General features: G+C 34.4%; 3 protein-coding genes across 5 annotated transcripts in view; 1 reads left to right on the plus strand and 2 right to left on the minus strand.

Moving 5' to 3' along the window:
• Window positions 1–19,277, minus strand: part of LOC136817385 (transient receptor potential cation channel subfamily A member 1 homolog) — a 56,673-nt gene that overhangs the window by 26,663 nt on the left and 10,733 nt on the right. The window contains exon 1 of one of the 3 annotated variants that reach the window (XM_067073727.1): window positions 1,863–2,059. The exons of 1 other annotated variant lie outside the window; for it this stretch is intronic. In XM_067073727.1, the coding sequence (XP_066929828.1) occupies window positions 1,863–1,934 (72 nt within the window). In that variant the 5' untranslated portion in view covers window positions 1,935–2,059. Of the gene's footprint in view, window positions 1–699; window positions 820–1,862; window positions 2,060–19,277 lie in introns of those variants that run through there. One more of the 3 variants, XM_067073726.1, reaches the window with a different exon arrangement.
• On the minus strand, window positions 2,544–6,031 carry LOC136817387 (glutamate receptor ionotropic, NMDA 2C-like). Its single transcript, XM_067073730.1, has 4 exons — window positions 5,421–6,031; window positions 3,727–4,986; window positions 3,253–3,413; window positions 2,544–3,023 (listed from the first exon to the last, which is right to left on the minus strand). The coding sequence occupies exons 1-4, from the start codon at window positions 5,592–5,594 to the stop codon at window positions 2,606–2,608; spliced, it is 2,013 nt and encodes a 670-aa protein (XP_066929831.1). The 5' UTR covers window positions 5,595–6,031; the 3' UTR covers window positions 2,544–2,605.
• LOC136817380 (probable glutamate receptor) lies at window positions 9,038–13,484 on the plus strand. The gene is made up of 5 exons (XM_067073719.1): window positions 9,038–9,263; window positions 9,461–9,879; window positions 10,153–11,029; window positions 11,805–11,965; window positions 12,538–13,484. The coding sequence occupies exons 1-5, from the start codon at window positions 9,105–9,107 to the stop codon at window positions 12,935–12,937; spliced, it is 2,016 nt and encodes a 671-aa protein (XP_066929820.1). The 5' UTR covers window positions 9,038–9,104; the 3' UTR covers window positions 12,938–13,484.

The following is a 19,277-nucleotide window of genomic DNA, read 5'->3' on the forward strand; positions in this document are numbered from 1 at the left end:
TATCTTTTTAAAAATGACGCGAGCGAAGCGATCACAAAAATTAAGGTGTAAAAGAGCAAAGGGGTGCTAAAATTTGTAAGCAGAGGCGTCTTTTTGCGCCCTTTTGTTTGGCACCCCTCGGTCCTGGTCATGAGCGTTCAGAAGCATATATGGTTTACTAAAACTTAAACCAGCCGTTAGTAAGATAAAAGCTAAATTTTGTTAAATAAGCAATTTTTCCTGATTCTAAAATTGATACGTCTCGTCAACAGCTCTTCAAAACATATCAGCTTTGTTCTTGAAGTGTTCTTATTTTTTAGACGTTTTGGAACCTCAGTGCTCTTATAAAAAAGAGTGTATTTGAATGTTCGAAAAATGGTAGATAAATAAAACTCACTAAAGTCTTTCGCAAAATAATCTGCAGAGTGGAGACAAAAAAGGCTATAACTTTTAATAGAGTTCGAAATAGATACAGTAGCGGTTTTGTGCTCATTAAAAAGATATTCCGGAGTGAAATTTAATTAAAAAAAAAAATACTCAAAAAAGATAAGAAAATGATTGAAAATGAAATAGAAGAATATTAACTCGTCTTCAATAAAATGTGTTATGACTTTAAGTTCATTTTGAAATACATCGTCCTTTTTCAAACTAGCGCCTGACGCCTGTTTCGACGTCTAAAGGAGTCAAAACAAATCTAGATACAATTTACTACATTCCTACCATTAGATCATCCGTGTCAAATTCGTCATGCGTTTCCAAGGTTTGGATGAAAATCGTTGGAAGATTTCTCGCCATTTCAACAAGAAGTTTCTCAAAGCTAACTTCTACTTGGTCTACCGTTAGTAAAGGGTCAAAGGGCCAAAATTCCCCTCATTGTAGGAAATCTTGAGTTACAAAATTAACGTGGTACTTCTTTTCTTGGCTGTAATTTATGATCCTCTCTATGTCACTCTTACTGAAAGTCTTAAATGGAGATGATTCTGTTTTCACCTCTCATCAATTTTTTTCCTTATCTTTTATTTGTATTTGCCTGTGGTCAAAAATTCTTGATCCCTCTTTCCAAAACAGAGGAGATAGATTCTGATAATTTTCGGGACGTAAAATCGAGGTTTTGATTCCCTATTCTCCAGACGCCAAATCTGCTTAAAATCAGCAATCTCACTCTCAGGGTGTCCTTCATAATTGTTCTTATTTAAAGGTTTTGTTTTTAAATAAGAGTATTATCGTTTGCTTACTCATCAATTTTAATTTACAAGCTTTTTCACATTGAATTGACACGAATGTGGAGCAAGATTGGCCAGCGAAAACATTTTTACTCATATCAGCATAATATAGCAATAGGCAGACACTGTCCTGATATGAAATATGTGTCTGATATGAAACGGGAACACTTGTAGAAAAATAAAACCTTAAACAAAAAAGAGTGTAACACCCTTTTCTCACAGACCTGGTAGAAGGATTATTTCAGCCAGTTGGGATAAAAATGACGGCTGGGGATTTCAATTCTTTTGTTTTCAAGCCAGAGATATTGGCAGGGATGAGAATAATAGCAAAACATTTTGCAGTTAAAATTGGTTTATTTGACTATTTTCAGTGGGGACAAAAATGGTAGGATAATTTTCCAACGGGACGATATTTTGGTCAATCTTTCCAGTGGGAAGGGGTCTAGGGGTGTAGTCAATGATATTGAATCATCAACAAGATTGAATGTTTCAAAAATATTTAAAACTCCTCAAAAAAAGAAATGAAAAAAAGATTGAATATCAAAACAATACTAACGCTGTTTACAAAACATTCTCCCGCAAGCAGATCAACCAATAAGTCACAATTTCAAAACAAAAATCATTCCCTCTAAAATCTTATGTAAACTAAATAAACCTTACCTTGATGGTTCGAAATGGTCTGACGCGTGTATCGCCCTTCCAAACGCTGTATTTGGTCGAGATAAACCCCATATTTTTTTAAGCCAAAAATTTCCTCAAAATAAACTTAGATTTGTCATTTTGGAATTTTTTCATTACATTCAGTTCGAGTGTTTATTCATCCTACAGACCTCATGTATGCATGTCTTCCCTCTTCAAAACAAGCTTCAGAAAACATCTGCCTTTGAAGCTCTATCTCTCAACTATAATCATCCCTACAGTTTTCCTTTTTGTAGCTGTGTCGGAGAGAAATCTTTTTATCTATCTTTAAACTAAAAAATTGGAAATTGTGAAACTATGTATAATGTAGTTATAAGATTGAGAAGATTAAACATGTTTGCCTCAAGAAACTAAACTTCCAATTAAAAGATATTCTAATTTACAGACATTGTTAATTTGTAAACTAAACCAATCAAAATCTAACAATCCCACCAAGCTGAAAATGAGAGTCTAATTAGTCTATAGAGAAAAATCAGACAAGATGGGGACAAGATCTGATATCTTGCAATAATTTGATTTTATATCAAGCCCCACCCTTCTCCATGCACTAAAGCGTTTTATTTGTGATTAGTATGCTAACAGTGTAGGACGAAACAAGATGTTTTTTTTCCAAAAAGATAATAGGATGGAACGAAGCAAAAATTACTATTTAAATTCTATTTATTGTACATTATAAAAAACACAGCCTTGTTGTTAAAATATCTTTAAGTATTAGACGTTACTGAGTTAGAAATTCCAGTTTCTTTTCTTGGGTTTTTAGTCCTCCAATGAACATAAATAGTTTCGAGTATGAAAACAACCAACGCAATGAGAAGAAAGATTCCAACTAGAATCACCATTCCACCTGCATATTCAAACTCAAATTGGAATGCTTTTGGAGCATCAGAGTCATGGGGGCAAGTTTTCATCCATTTATCTAATAATTGGCTAATTACACCGGTGTCCTTTAAGTGGCGTATAGCTTTGGAGAATATTTGATTTAAATGAGAGTTTCTTTGAGTGGCGAACGAACCAGGGGTGGCAAATGATTCTTCTTTCAAGATGATTTTCTCGCAATATGAAGGAGATGTACCTTGCATTGTTGATAAACCAGAATATTCAGCAATGAACGCATCAAGTTGTCTAGAATAATAGAATATCAAGGTTAATAACAATATGTGGGTTTGAGTTTAATTAAGTGTAAACTCTAAACTGAGTTTTCTATTTCGATTTAAAAGATCTAAGAACTTTGTGAAATTAGTGCTCGCAGATGTTTCGAAAAGAATTTCGGGTAAATCCGAGAGCACCGTAATTGCAGTAAAATTACAAAAAATAATATGAAATTTAAGCTTCCTCGACTAAGTTCTCTTACCCATCATAAACCTTGGCCATGCCTTCCTTGATACTTTTGGTGAGATAGATTTGAACAAATTCCGAGTAAGCTTTTCTCCAAGTGGATGAAGATTTCAATAATACAGCAGTCGCTGACGAATTGACAACTCCGTACGTGAAATCACTTGTCGGGTTTGTTATCTGAAAAGTTATGGTTACCCTGTAAGATTGGGTTTGATTTCACTTTGGAAAAAAGTAAAGATTATCTAACCTTTTACGTGGGTTAATCCCGGTTGGTAGACGGCGTTGTTTTAAAAATAAGTGTCAAACTACTGGCCAAACCCCTAGTTGATTGGTTAAAAGATCAACATATGATTAAAACAAGGAATATCACAAAAATCCCCTAAAAGTACAATCTTCTTGTTGAAGAAGATTTCTCTATCATTGGCACAACTAAAAAATCACACATTGAGGGCGTATAGGAAGTTGGATCAAATTTAATAAAGTCTTTCACCTTTTCATCATACATGCCTTTAAAATCAGCCATACTCTCTTTCAATATGTTCGTTGCCGTGAGATTAGCCATATACGTTGACGTAATGATTGTCAAGCCAACAGCATAAGCAATGGCAACTATTCTTGCCGACCAATCATCTGGAGTTTTACCTGCGAGATCGCGTTGAAATGTTAAGCCAGCTCCATAGGAGAAAGATTCTTTGATGGGATATTTGTTTGTGGGAGGGTTGGTACGTTTTATAACTTTCCCAAGGAAATACAAAGAAGCCACAGAAACAATGACGAGAACTGGGAGGCTCAAAATTAACATTGGATCAAGACTCTCGGCAAATTTCCAGTTTGCGAATTTCAAATGTTCTGGTTCGTTTCGAAGAGCAATAGCCAGTCTGGTGACGAAAATATTTTCGGTGAATTCTACAACGTTTGTACGAGCTTCAGTTATGGTCATTGCAGCTATGGCAATATCAGCTCGTCCTTCTCTTAGTTCGTTCACCATTCCATTCCATTGGCAAGTTGTTAGATCCTCTGGATCCGAACAGTTTGAGAATCCTCCATATGCCCCATCTGGTGCTCCATAAAGAATCCAACTGTGACCAGTATGTTCAAATAAAGCAGCTGCAAGGTCAGCATAGAGACCAGAACAGCAAGTTTGTTGCCAAGAATATCCAGAGTTGTCTAAAGGTTTTTGACATAGATAACTTTCATCTTGGCAATAAAGTTCACCGAACATATAAAGTTCAGCTTGAGGTACATCGAACAAATAATGATCATGAAAAGAGCTTACAGCACGAATTAATTTCTGTTCTTTCTGTTCAAGACAACCTCTTGATGATTGAGTGATTGAAGACAGGATCTCTTTACTGGCGTTGATTGGTAGCTGTATAGCGCAGGTCGAATTAGAATATTTATGTGCGAAGATTGTAGTGGAAATAATTCGTATCCAAAATAAATGGTCCTCATGAAGACCCCTGATGATTTCAACAAAGTTTTGAACCATTTTCCATTCAGTATCGTCAACTATCAATAAAACTTTTCGACTTTTTAATTCTTCAATTATTTCATTCGCAATGACACCCAGAATTGTTTCATTGAGTTCTTGGAAAACATAAAAAGTGATTTGCTTATTTTCATTTTGGGTTTGAATATCAAATGTTTTGTTAGCAATGATCACTAGTTGATTGAAATCATCTTCTTGTTGAAGAAAATTGATCGCTCGTTCCAAAAGTTCTTCGCTACTTACCAATGGGAGGGTGCAATTCTGAAAATATGCAAAATAGTATATCTGTTGATTTCGCAACAAAAAACTGAGCAACTTACAAATCACAAGTTTAAGAATGTGTAACAACATTCCTTTTAGAAATACTGTAGAACAATCTAGATTATAGTAAAGCAAGTAAGTTTGCGACCGCAGTGGAGGGTGACCCGAAGGCTCCCTTTTCTCTAGCTATCTACCCGAAGGCAGGGGAGGGCGCCATTCCTTTCCCTGGATTTCTTCACTTACCCTTGATCTGTCTCTTTATTTGCTGAGCATCAAATAGAGAGACATCATGATGGTCCCCCCCCCCATGACGTCCATGGAATCTTTTGTATGAATCAGCTGGGGTTAAAACCCGCAAACCTGCGCACCGTAGCTCGATGCTCTACCTTCATGCTACGGCCTAAAGTTGCAGTTAACATTATAAGATGACGTACCCTTAATAAGCTTAGGTTGTGAATTTGATTCAAAGATGACCAATTTCCAATGTCAAATCCATAATAGTTCTGATTGGCAAAAGTTGAGATGAAACCTTCGTTTGTTGTTGTAAGCATAGTATTAAATTTGAAGATTAAAACCAGTATCGTCACAAGAGCTGATGACATATCCATTTCAGTTTTTTTTCATTAGCACAGGTCATTCAAACAAAGTATTTTAGTCTAATAAAAGTGTAATTTGACCACGTTATATATCCATTGAATTGAAGTCTGGCTTTAGTTTAAATGAAACTTTTTTTGCTTTGACTTTAGAGTTTGGGTCTGATTTTCCTTGAGAAAGAAAAAAACTATGAAGAGATTAATTATCATTTTACAATAAAGAAAACAATGAAATAAATGGATATGATAAAAAAAATTGGGGCAAAAGAATTAATTAAAACAAACAGTTCTTAGGAGAGTGATAAAAGTTTGGCTTCTTGGTCTTATTCTTGGCTTATCATATATTTTCAAAAAAAGAGGATAAATTTAGCCTCATGGATTCGCTGTTTTAGGGCTTTCTCAGGGAAACAAAATTTAAGAAAGAAAGATGGCCTTCTCCCTGTAATATACGCTTTTTTATATTTTTTGAAATTTTCAGCCTTAAATGTCCTTCTTAGTTTTTTTACCAAAAATCTGAAAATGGCTTAAAATATAAAATATAAAATCTGTTAATTTTTTTTAGTAATTTCTGAAATCTGAGGCTCAGTACACGTTTTTTTTTTTTATTAGAACACCTACAATTTGGCTGAGCCTGGATGTGCTTATTTTATTTGGCAATTTTCAGCCTAAAATGTTCTTAAATGCGTTCTTAATTTTTCAGACTACTCTAAATCGACAATATGATACAAAATAAAGAGCACTTAAATTTGGCAAAATTTGGACAATATTTGACTCTCGACTTTTGAAGATCCACCCCTGAATTCGGTTTAAACTGCTTAAAAAGAGGAAAAAATTGTAGTTTCTTGTCATTTTTTCCAAACTGAGACTGGGCATGTTCTTAAGATGTTCTTAATTTTTCGACGAATTTCAGCCTATATGTTCTTATAAACTAGGTTCTAATAAAAAAAAAACGTGTAATTTGTTCTCAGGTTTTAGCCAATTTTCAGCCTCGTGTTCTCATAAAATTGTTCTCAAAAAAAAGCGTGTACTTTATTCCTCCAATATCTTAAATAAAAAATCGACGAAACTTTTTCGGCACACCATACAGTTAAAGTTGTACCGTCGTAATTGACAAATCTTCCTTAGATATCATAGGAATCGTTCTAATCAAGAAAGTGCATTTCCCCATGATATAAATTCCCAATTAAATTCTTGATTTGACACAAACTTCAGTATAAATAAATGTAGGATTTTGCAAGTGAATTTGAATGTATATTAAACAAGCGGTGATTGTTTGTGCATTCATTTTGTCGTGAATGAGAACTCTGCAAACAGTATGAAATATATCCCTCTGTGAGGTACCTGAAATGTTGTAAATTTGCCAATTGAGTAAGCTTATTCTTTATTGACATTGACATTGCATGTAAAACAATCATTACAAAAACTGTACGGAAAATCTTATACAAAATATATATAGTGAAGATATGTAATTTTTTATTAGAACACCTAAAATTTGGCTGAGCCTGGATGTGCTTATTTCTTTAGCAATTTTCAGCCTAAAATGTTCTTAAATGCGTTCTTAATTTTTCAGACTACTCTAAATCGACAATATGATACAAAATAAAGAGCACTTAAATTTGGCTAAATTTGCACAAGATTTGACTCTCGACTTTTGAAGATCCACCCCTAAATTCGGTTAAAACTGCTTAAAAAGAGGAAACAATTGTAGTTTCTTGTCATTTTTTTCCAAACTGAGGCTGGGCATGTTCTTAAGATGTTCTTAATTTTTCGACGAATTTCAGCCTTTATGTTCTTATAAACTAGGTTCTAATAAAAAAAAAAACGTGTATCTGTCATTGTTTCAAACTGATAAAAACGAAAAAAGTAAAGAATATTTTTGTTAATTATGTATATTTACGATTTTTTTGGGTATTTTTAATTTTTTAATTTTTTAAATTATAAATCATTCCGAAACAGAGGGAAATTTAGCAAAAAGTCAAAGGGAATTTAAATAGTGGTATGTGAAAGAAAAACCTAATCCAAATAAAATCCAAAGAAAAGTAATATTAGAGAAACGATGAATTGCAAAGATTTCTGACAAACACACTTCCGTACAATCATTAATACCAGCTCATCAGAATACATACAAAATGGGGACAAACACAAAACAAATAGAAAAATATATAAAAAAACATGCATACACACAACACAAACCCGAAGTCCCAGACTTGTGACTGGCATAGTGACTTTCCACGTGTTTAAGGGCCCACACTCAGTCGCCTTCAGAAAACATAACGGAACCGACCAGCAGCTTCCAAACAAATAACAGACACTACAACAAAATACAGTACAAAAGGGTAAAAAGACACACTATAACAACTATCCCACATACACTACAGGTGAAACAAACATTTTAGCAAACATCTCACACAAAAATAGAAAAAATCACATAAAAACTGAAAAAAACTGAATCGTAAGTTGGACGAGAACCCAGTTCGGCGTGCCGCGACGGGATAAACTCACGGGGAAAAGAAAAGTAGGAAATGAATAACTCCGATGCTTATGCTAATTCTTTAGCCATGAAAAAACAAACAAAAAACACAAAAAACAATTTCACAATTTGAAAATATGTAAAAATTCTTCGACGGTTTTCATACTTCATAGAACAGTCCGGAAACAATAGTGTCCTCCCCCCCCCCCCTTTATAAAGGAGGGGGGAAACCAAATTTCCAATTTTGAATGGGTGAGGGGGAAAAAAGAAAATTTTGATAGTAAAGGGAGGGGGGGGGGGAAGAGGGGGGAAAACATCGATAGTTGGCAAATTTGGTGGGGGAAGTGTGAAATCACTTCAATTTTATCTCAGCAACCAAGCTCAGTCCACATGATATCATGTGATTAGATCATGATTGAAAAATTAACCAATTTTTGTTCTATTTTGTCTAGTATTCCTTTTGCAGCAAAATTTTACGTTTGTGTCAGGTTGAAATTTGAGAAATTTATACGGGTATATGGGGGGAAAATGATATTTTCAGAATTTTTTTGGGGGAAAGCAAAAAAGAGGGGGGAAACTAAAAAACTGAAAGGTCATAGGGGGAAAAAAAAAAGAGGGGGAGATTTAAAAAAATCAAGAATTTGGTGGGGGGGAACAAACCCTGGAGGACACTATGGAAACCTGGTAAAAAACATTTGACAACTTGCTTCTTCAAGAAAGCATTTGAAGCTCACTGGTTCCGCATGCGAATGAAAAGCTCAGTGACTCTGACTATATACTATTATATACATTTTAATAAAGCTAAACTAGGCAGGATGCAAAAATGAATAATTTAACAAATTGTATTGAATTTCATTAATGTAAATGAAAAAGAAAGAAGAAGAAAATAAATAATAAAAAATTCAAACATTGCAAAATCTAGCCAGTTAAAGCTCATATAAAATAGAATAAAATATCAAAAAATATTAGAATTATGAATGTACATTAATCAAATTCGTGTCTACTCTTTAAAAATCTACCCTTTAAAGGGGTCGAAGGGGTCTCAAACACAAAATATGTTTTCGTGGATTACAACTATCTTTATCATCATTTTTATCATCGTTTATCGTGAAGCACATTTTGTTTTGTCATTAAAATTCGGACACAACTGTTCAGTTCCGGACACTTTGCAAAACTTTATTGTTGATCTCCAAAACCATGAAGCGAATGAAAAAGTAAGTTTATTGGTGACAATCGACAATGATCTTTAGTAAATCGTGATCAATAAAAACATTCGCGATTTTAATCTCGATAAGAAATCGATTATCTATTTCAATCAACAACATGATTCATCGATCAATATCGATTAGAATTCTTCTTATCGATTAAAAACGTATATGTATTAAACATTTTTCTCATTATAATTTTACAGAATTGCACCCATTCATTCGCCCGTAATGAGGAACTTTTGGGACGAGCGATCAATTTTCTTCAACAAGAAGATGATTTCAATCAACTAGTGATCATTGCTAACAAAACATTTGATATTCAAACCCAAAATGAAAATAAACAAATCACTTTTTATGATTTTCAAGAACTCAATGAAAAAACTTTAGATGTTCTTACTCACGATATAGCAATAACTCTACCAGGGATACCAATTATATTGCTTGCTACTGACTCAGAGTGGAAGACAGTTCAACACTATGTGAGAACCCATGTCGAGGAAAGTTTGTTTTGGATACGATTGGTCCATTCAGATCATCAATTGACAAACAACCGCCATGAAGAATGTACTTTTGAATTATCAAGTTCTTTTTTACAGCCGTACGATTCCAAAAATGCCTCCTGGTAAGTACCTTTTATCCAAAACAACCAAATAAAGTTTTTAGTGCAGATTCACTAAATGTATTTAGGCTCCTAGCACCTGACACTTGTCTCATAAATGATCGAATAGACAAGGAGTAAATAAAAGAAATGTATGTGAAAAGTTTTAGGAGGCTAAATTGTCACAAGAAAAGCAAGTTTCATTGTATTGTAAACTAGTCACAAAAGATTAGTTACAATCCGGTAGAAATTCCTTAGAAATTACAAACTATTTGAAACTTTTTTTTTATCTTCAAGGTACTCTGAGGATCAAAAGAATCTACTCAATCAAGTAAGCGTGACAGAGGATATATGCAATGCAAGAAGGAAACTAAGTCTGATTACAGCGGTTGGTGTTTTCGGCGGATCTTTATTTGAAGTGGACCATAAGTTCTTAGATCAGGAGAATGAAATCGTCTGCGAGATCCACAATTCTTATCCTTGCTCCAAACCACTAGACATATATGGCACCAATTGGACGTTAACTTGTTGTGCAGGAATCGTAGTTGAGCTTGCATCAAAGGTGTTTGAGAAGGCTGGCTATAATTGGGTTCTGTATATAGCTCCCGATGGCTCTTACGGAGGTTTTAAAAATTGTTCAGACCCAGAGGATCCAACAACTTGCCAATGGAATGGAATGGTGAACGAACTAAGAGAAGAACGAGCTGATATTGCCATAGCTGCAATGACCATAACTGAAGCAAGGCTAAGTGTCATGGATTTTACTGAAGATATATTTGTGACCAGAATTGCAGTAGCTTTGAGGAACAGTCCTGAAAAATTGAGTTTCTTTAATTGGAAATTCATCCAAAGTCTTGATGCATCATTAATAATTGGGGTTTCTGTTAACTTGTTATTATTATTTGGTGCTTTATATTTCTTGGAGAAAATTGCATCTATCTCCAATCCAATATCCAAAAAATATCCTATCAAAGAATCTTTCTCCTATGGAGCTGGCTTAACATTTCAACGCGATCTCGCAGGCAAAACTCCAGATAATTGGTCAGCTAGAACTGTTGCAATTTCTTATGCTGTTGCCTTGACAATCATCATGTCAACATATATGGCTAACCTTACGGCGACGAATGTGGTTACGGAAAGCCATAAAGATTTCAGAGGGTTGTATGATGATAAGGTAAAGAGAATCTTATGTTTTTAGTATTTTACCTTTCATAGCTTGATAACGTTTAGCCTAATGAAGAAACTATTATTTAAAAGACCTTAAAGGTCCGAGTTGTAAGACATAAAAGGCCTGTGTTTTCTTGATTTTATACAACAGATTCAAACGCCTTTTTCTGAGTAGTACTTTTCTTTTTTGAAAGACATTACAAGAAGATAATCAACATTGGACAATCAAGTTTAACTAATTCTGACCAGGAAATAAAATATAGTGGGAGTGGATCAGGAATACTTATTTAAATGGATAACTGAGAAGAAGCTAACTTTTCACTCGAAAAATGAAAACGAAAACTTTTATTCCCTTTCTCTATCTCCTCTGTGATGTCAACGTCCAGTTGGCCTCCCTAACGTCTATATAAAGTTAGATGAACGTTGAAACAACGTTGTGTACCAGCTAGATACAAACACATTGAAATCAGAACATGAAACCAGGGTATAAAGCAGGGTTCGCAGATTACTCATTGAAAACACTCTCACCACTTTTTCAGTAGGTAAAATATTTCAACGCCATCATTACTCTTTCCACCAAAATTCACTCTTCCAGGAGATGTCAATTGAACTGTTCGATTTCCGAACTAATCAAACTTAATCAAACTTAATTTAAAGATAACGAACCAAATCGAACAGTCATCGCACCAATAAATTTCGGTAAAGTTCGATGTCTGTTCGAAAGAAAGGTAGGAATCTTATTCAACTATTGATACCACAAATTGATCATTATCTTTCTTTAGATTTTACACCCGACACCAGACTTCAAATACGGAGTAGCAGACTCCTCATCAACGGCAAGTTTGTTGAGTTCAGCGGCCACATGGAAAGACGCTTATCTCGAATTCGTGCAAAATTATTTAACTTCAGGATCAAGAGATGGAATAGCAAAAGTTTATAGCGGGTAGGTGTATAGATATGAAGAACGGAAAAAACAATACTAACCAAAGTAACATACATAGATAACATACGGGTATCGACCCCCTTTTACTTTAGATTTGACCAACATCGAGATTATGAGGCCCGGGGGAGTACTAGGTTTACAGGGGGTGTTGCCCGATTTTCGACCCTCGAACCTTTAGCGGGACTAAAAAGGAGGAAAAATTAGTAAATTTTGTGAATTTTACGACCCATATTTGGAATAGTTTGACCAAATTTCGATGTTTTTAGGGATAAAAAATTTAAAATTTCCTATTTTTCAGACCCTTAATGAGCCTGAGATTTATTTTTCTTACTTTTCCATACGTCTTTCAGAAGAGTATTTTTGGTGTTTTTATTGTCGATCAAATTTATCGGAGAAAATTCCCAGGGCGAATTTCCTGTTGTCGGGCATTGGGAATTCGTTCTACCCGCATAAGACTTTTCTAAAGAACTTTTGAAGACATGGGAAACATAATTCGCTCAAAAGTCAAAACCTTCAATTTTTTGACCACGCTTTCTTTACTATATGCCACAATCGAATGTGTTTTTTTTCAGAGAACTTGACGCTTTCATCGAAGAATATTATCCTTTATCTGTCCAACAAAGCAAGAAACGAGAATATTGTGAGAACATTATCATCAAGCAAGAAGAACTTGTTATTCCAAATGCATTCGGTACACAAAGAAAATCACCCTTAACACATATCTTCTCAAAAGCTATTCGTGATTTAAAAGACAAGAAATTTGTTGAGATTCTTTTTGAAAAATGGATCAAGACATGTTCAGAAACTGAACTTAAAGCATTCCAATTTGAGTTTGAATATGCAGGTGGAATGGTGATTTTAGTTGGAATATTTCTTCTCATTGCTTTGGTTGTTTTCATACTCGAAACTATTTATGTTCATTGGAGGACTAAAAATGGCGTGATTAAGCCCAACTTAAGCGACTCTGTATGATAGACTATGAAACTGTTGTAACAAAACACTTTTATATAAACGCTTCCCCCCTTTCAATGAATCGATGAGACCCCCTCCTAAAGGTAAAATTGGCCAAAACATCGTCCCTAATGGAAAATTATATGAAAGTAACCAAATAAGCAAATTCTCTTTGCAAAATATTGTGCTATTTTTACCATCCCAACTGAATTTTCTGACTTGAAAACAATGGAATTCGAATCGTCAGCCTTAAAAAAACATTGAAATATCAATCTCCATCGAATTTCAGTCTGTTATTTTGACCTCAAATGGCTGAAAAATCCTACTGGGTCTGTGAGAAGGGGTGTAAAGAGAGACTCCTTTATACTCATTCGTTTTTCTTTTGAAGTCTATTGATCGTTTCCATGTTATTTTCCCACTTTTTATTTTTTTCTAAGCAAGAAAAGTTTGAAATTGTAAATAAATGTTGATTAGTAAATTATTTGGCAAATGGAGATGAAAAAATTTCAAAATTGAAAAAGTGATAAGTAGAGAGAGCTTTTTAACCTTTTTTTGCAGAGGATTTTGTTTTTTTTGGAAGCGCACTTTATCATGAACATTGTGTCTTCGAAATGCATCAAAGTTATAATACATTGTAACGTACACGTTGTGAAACTTGAAACGCTATACTGATTCACCGATATCAATCAGTGTTCCGTTTTGTTTACTTTCCTAAGAATTTTTCGAGCGTTTGATGAATGGGTTTTGATAACATAAATATTTCATTGATTTGGCCAATCACATTGATTCGAAAGCTTCAGATGAATGATGGGCGGGGATCTTTAAGGATTGAACGAATCTATCACGACTATTTAAAAGTTTTGTTTTAGATAAGAGTGATATCATTTGCTTACTCATCAATTTTAATTCACAAGCTTTTTCACATTGGATTGACCCGGATGTGGAGCAAGATGATCAGTAAGAGGGAAAGAAAAACATTTTTTGTTTGCATCAGCATAATAAAACAATACCAGGCAGACACTGTCCTGATAAGAAATATGTGTCTGATATGAAACGGGACCACGTGTGTAAAGATAAAACCTATAATGCTTTTATGGATTCATAATTGAAAAGGTTGTCATCCAATAAACTAGCTAATAGCCAAGGCCATGATGCGCCCGTTGCAATGTTTTTCAGGGAAACTGACGTCGGTTAGTGATAACCAAGGAAACAAAAAGCAGGAGGCCCAAATAATTACAGTTTCTGTAAACCATTTCAATGACATGTTAAATGAGTCAGAAAGTTGCAATAAAATTTGCTTTTTGGACCTACCCCGGTGGAGGTCCTATAAATTAACCTCTGTTCGTTCGTTCGTTCGTTCGTCCGTTCGTCCGTTCGTTACTAGCTTTTCTCGGGATTGGCTCATTAGTTTTTCCTAATTTTTGGCACAAAGATGCAAAATGGTAATGCCCAAAATGTGACGGAGCCCGATTTTCGAAAAAAATTCATTTCCGGCCGAAAATGCCGGAAATATGCCGGAAAAACCGGTTTTTTGGCATTATCTCGAGATTTCATCATTAGTTTTTTCTGATTTTTTGCACAAACATGCGTATTAACAATGTCTAAAACATGGCCTAGTCCGATTTTTGAGAAAAATTCTATTCCGGCTGAAAATGCCGGAAATATCCCGGAAATCGCCGTTTTTGCAGATTTTCATCGGACTTTTTCCTTATATTTCGTTGTTTTTTCACACAAAAACATTATTCATAGCAATGCCCACCATCAGGCATGGTTTAATTGTCAATAAAAGTGATTTTAGAAGCCGGAACTTTCTAAAAATCGCCGGAACAGCCTATTTTCGCCGGAAAAACGGTATTTCTTGAATTTCTCGAGCTGTACTTTATATTTTTTTCATGAAATTTTGCACACTGATGCAAAATGGCAATACCTAAAATATGACAGAGCCTGATTTTCAATTAACGTACTTTTCCGGCCGAAAATGCCGGAAATATGCCGGAAAAACCGGTTTTTTGGCATTTTCTCAAGATTTCATCATTAGTTTTTTCTGATTTTTTGCACAAAGATGCGTATTAGCAATGCCCAAAACTTGGCTGAGTCCGATTTTTGAGAAAAAATCTTTACCGGTCTAAAATGCCGGAAATATACCGGAAATCGCCGTTTTTTCAGACTTTTTCCTTATATTTCGTTGTTTTTTCACACAAAAACATTATTAATAGCAATGTCCACGATCAAGCATGATTCAATTGTCAATAAATCTGATTTTTGAAGCCGGAACTTTCTAAAAATCGCCGGAACAAGCCGAACGGGAACGGAACAGCCGATTTTCGCCGGAAAAACGGTATTTCTTGAATTTCTTGAGCTGTACTTTCTATTTTTTCATGAAATTTTGGACACTGATGCAAAATGTCAATACCTAAATTGTGACGAAGCCCGATTTTCGAAAAAAATTCATTTCCGGCCGAAAATGCCGGAAATATACCGGAAAAACTGTTTTTTTGGCATTTTCTCGAGATTTTATCATTAGTTTTTTCTGATTTTTTGCTCAAAGATGCGTATTAACAATGCCCAAAACATGGCCGAGACCGATTTTTGAGAAAATGGTCGAAAATGCCTGAAATATGCCGGAAATTGCCGTTTTTCTAGATTTTCATTGGACTTTTTCCTTATAATTGGTTGTTTTTTCATTCAAATCCTGTTTTTTCATTGAAAAACATTATTAATAGCAATGCCCACCATCAAGCATGTTTCAATTTTCAATAAAATTGATTTTTGAAGCCAGAACTATTTTAAAAGTCGCTTGGAACAACCCATTTTCGCCGGAAAGACAGTATTTCTTGAATTTCTCGAGCTGTACTTTATATTTTTTTATGAAATTTTGCACACTGACGCAATATGACAATACCTAAAATGTGACGGATCCCGATTTTCGAAAAACTTTTTTTTCCGGCCGAAAATGCCGGAAATATGCCGGAAAAACCGGTTTTTTGACATTTTCTCGAATTTTTATTTTTAGTTTTTTCTGATTTTTTGCAGAAAGATGCGTATTCGCAATGCTCAAAACATGGCCGAGTTCGATTTTTGAGAAAATTTTTTTTTCCGGTTGAAAATTCCGGAAATCGCCGTTTTTGTAGATTTTCATTGGATTCTTTCCTTATATTTTCTATGTTTTTCACACAAAAACATTATTGATAACAATGCTCACCATCAAGCATGATTCAATTGTCAATAAAACTGATTTTTGCGACCAGAACTTTCTATTTATTTTTTCCCTACAACCCTTTCCTCTCCCCCTACCATCAATCAATGATGAATTTCTTGCGTTATGCTTTCTGACTGATTTTTTTTCATTTTTCTCCTTGCATTGCTATCTAACTTTCATCATCAGGTAGGTCCATTCAGCATCTAGCTTGTTTAAGTTTTATTTATAAGAACTGCAAGGAAAATGTGTAAAAACAAAACAATATATAGTTTTCTTAAAAATCACACAAGAAGTTTTCTTTGCCACTCCTTTATGGTCCTTGTACAGGAAAAAATAAATTTAGCAGCTTCCAAGTGTAGAACACCTAAAATCAATATACAACAACAGAACAACAAAAATCAATATTTTTTTTAAAACATAATTCACTCAAAGTCATCTAGAAGAAATTTAGTTCAGTAAAACATAAATAAAATATTAAAAAAATATAAAATCGATTATCGATTGCAATCAATGAGTAATCTATAAAATATTGATTGCATTGATACATAGTTTATTGAATATTTATTGAAACAATTGTGAGTATATATTAATTATCTATCGATTGCGTTAATGTATCAATTAGTTATTAAGTCAGTAAAAATCAATAGGTAATCGATGTAATGTACTTAAATTGATACTGATGGACTGCAATCGATATTTAATCATAATTGATTATTTATCAATCATAATCAATAATCGCACCATCTGGATTTTTGTCCAAAATTTGTTGAAAAATACTTTGGTCTTACTTAAATCAAATTCCAGTAACACTTTATCATAATAAATGATCAATAGCAAATCGCAGTGGTGAAAAACTCAAACCCATGCATCAATCGCGATTGCAATTAATAACCACAAGAACTGGATTTTGTCCATAATTTGTTGAAAAATACTTTGGTCTTACTTAATCAAATTCCAGTAACACTTTATCATAATAAATGATCCAAAAGTTCATCAAATCATCCATCATCTTCAATATGAAATCGCAGTTTGGTGAAAAACTCCAAGGCGACAATCAAAAATATGTTCCGTTCGCGTCAGCCAACTGACCAACTTGGCAGACAAAAATTCCTAGTCAGACGAGTCAGAAAATTGTCGGAATTTTTCATCAAGCGAATTCGAATAAATATTAAAAACTATACTTTGAAACCATTTTCCAAAAAACCCTTACGACTAAATTTACTACCGACCGACTCAATTTCAAGAAGATTTTTGACGCGAACGGAACATATTTTCGATTGCCGCCCAACCCATGCATCAATCAATCACAATAATTAATAATCGCAACGTCTGGATTTTTGTACATGATTTGTTGAAAAATACTTTGGTCTTACTTAATCAAATCCCAGTAACACTTTATGATAATAAATGATCTAAAAGTTCATCAAATCATCCATCGCATCATCGTCTTTAAATATCAAATCGCAGCAGTGGTGAAAAAACTCCAATGCATCAATTGCAAATCGATAATCGCACCGTCTGGATTTTTGTCCATAATTTTTTGAAAGATACTTTCATCTTACTTAATGAAATTCCAGTATACGATCTAAAAGTTCATCGAATATTGTTCATCTTATTATCGTCTTCAATCGAATTGCAGTGAAAGCCGCCATAATTTGGTGAAAATTACTTCTCTCTTCTTCTTCATTACATTTACATAGGAAATGTATACGTTAGGATACTTCATCCAATAATCCATCCATAACTTTCTCCAAGCCCAACAGAAAAATATGTTTTTTATTGCAATCAACCATCGCATCATCATGGAATCATAACAACAAACCAAAACAAAGCAAAAAATAAGTCTCACTTTTGGTAAAAAATAGTTCATAAAAATCAACGAAAACTAAAGCAAATAAAGTCTTTACACGATGCAAAAAGGCATGTCCCTGATGCAAGAATTAATTTGCCAAGTTAGAGCTAATTCAAAAAGATGAAACTTGCAATGCCAGCATGCAAATGATCAAAAACACTATCGCTTCGGTAGCCATCTTGAATAACCTTTTAATGAATCCGATCGGAAGAAAGATAGGAAATCGGGGAAATACTACGAAAAGTAGTTTAATCGAGCAAGGCTCTTGTCTCTGTTAACATTAACATGCGTCAAAAAAACACAAAATAAAAAATGAATGATCGAGAACAAACATGAATAATCGAGCCGGAAAACTGAATCGTGAGATTTTCCCTAGCTACTCCTCATTAAGGCGCCCTTGACGGGCGCAACTATCTGATATTCCGATGGCGAATTAGAGGCTGCCCCGATCTTTAAAGGATTGGACTAATTTCCCATGCCATGGAGTGGGTGATAGTCGGTCTCTGATGTGCCGCATCTAAAGTCGGGCTCAACGACCTTTACGTGTAAGCCTGAAAATATTTTGGTCGGATCCGACATAGTCTGGTGAAATTTCGTAAATCCAACCTTTCAGATATTTTCCCGACTATCAGTGCTTAAGAGTACCAGAAGAAGATCATAATATCGAGTGCAAGATAATCCGATGAAGATAGTGTTTTTTTTCATTTCGGTTATCTCCACATAAAAGACCACGGCACGATTATCATAAAGATGAATGGGCTCTTCCAGAAAAAAGATTTACCCCTACTGTTGAGGATATTGATTTTTCGAAGTATCGAACCCCCCTGGATATCTTACTTTATTAGTAAAGACCCCTGGATATCCACTCTTAAAAATATGCTCAACCCCCTGGATATCCTCTCTTATAAAGATGCTTACCCCTGGATATCGTATTTTTTACTTGAAAAGACACTTAACCACCTGGATATCCGCTCCCTTGTAGATATTTAACCCCTGGATATCCACTTTTGAACAAAAATCGCTAACCCCCTGGATATCCGATATCCTCAACAGGGGGGGGGGCACGGACTATTTTTGGAAAAGCCCAATTATCCCTTCAAACCCGCAAAGACGTATATATTCGTTTGAAACTAGCCAATAACCAAGACCAAGACTATGCCTGCCATTAGACTGTGGCTATAACTCCATACCACTTGATTTAAAAGGGCATAAACCGAATACTTTTAGAAAGAGTATAAACAACCAAAACCGTTGTCTAACTCTCTTTTATGCCAATTTGATATTTTAGATTTCATAATAGTCGTTGAATT

This window comes from Clytia hemisphaerica, unplaced genomic scaffold (assembly GCF_902728285.1).
Source record: "Clytia hemisphaerica strain Z4C2 unplaced genomic scaffold, Clytia hemisphaerica genome assembly, whole genome shotgun sequence".
Taxonomy (NCBI): domain Eukaryota; kingdom Metazoa; phylum Cnidaria; class Hydrozoa; order Leptothecata; family Clytiidae; genus Clytia; species Clytia hemisphaerica.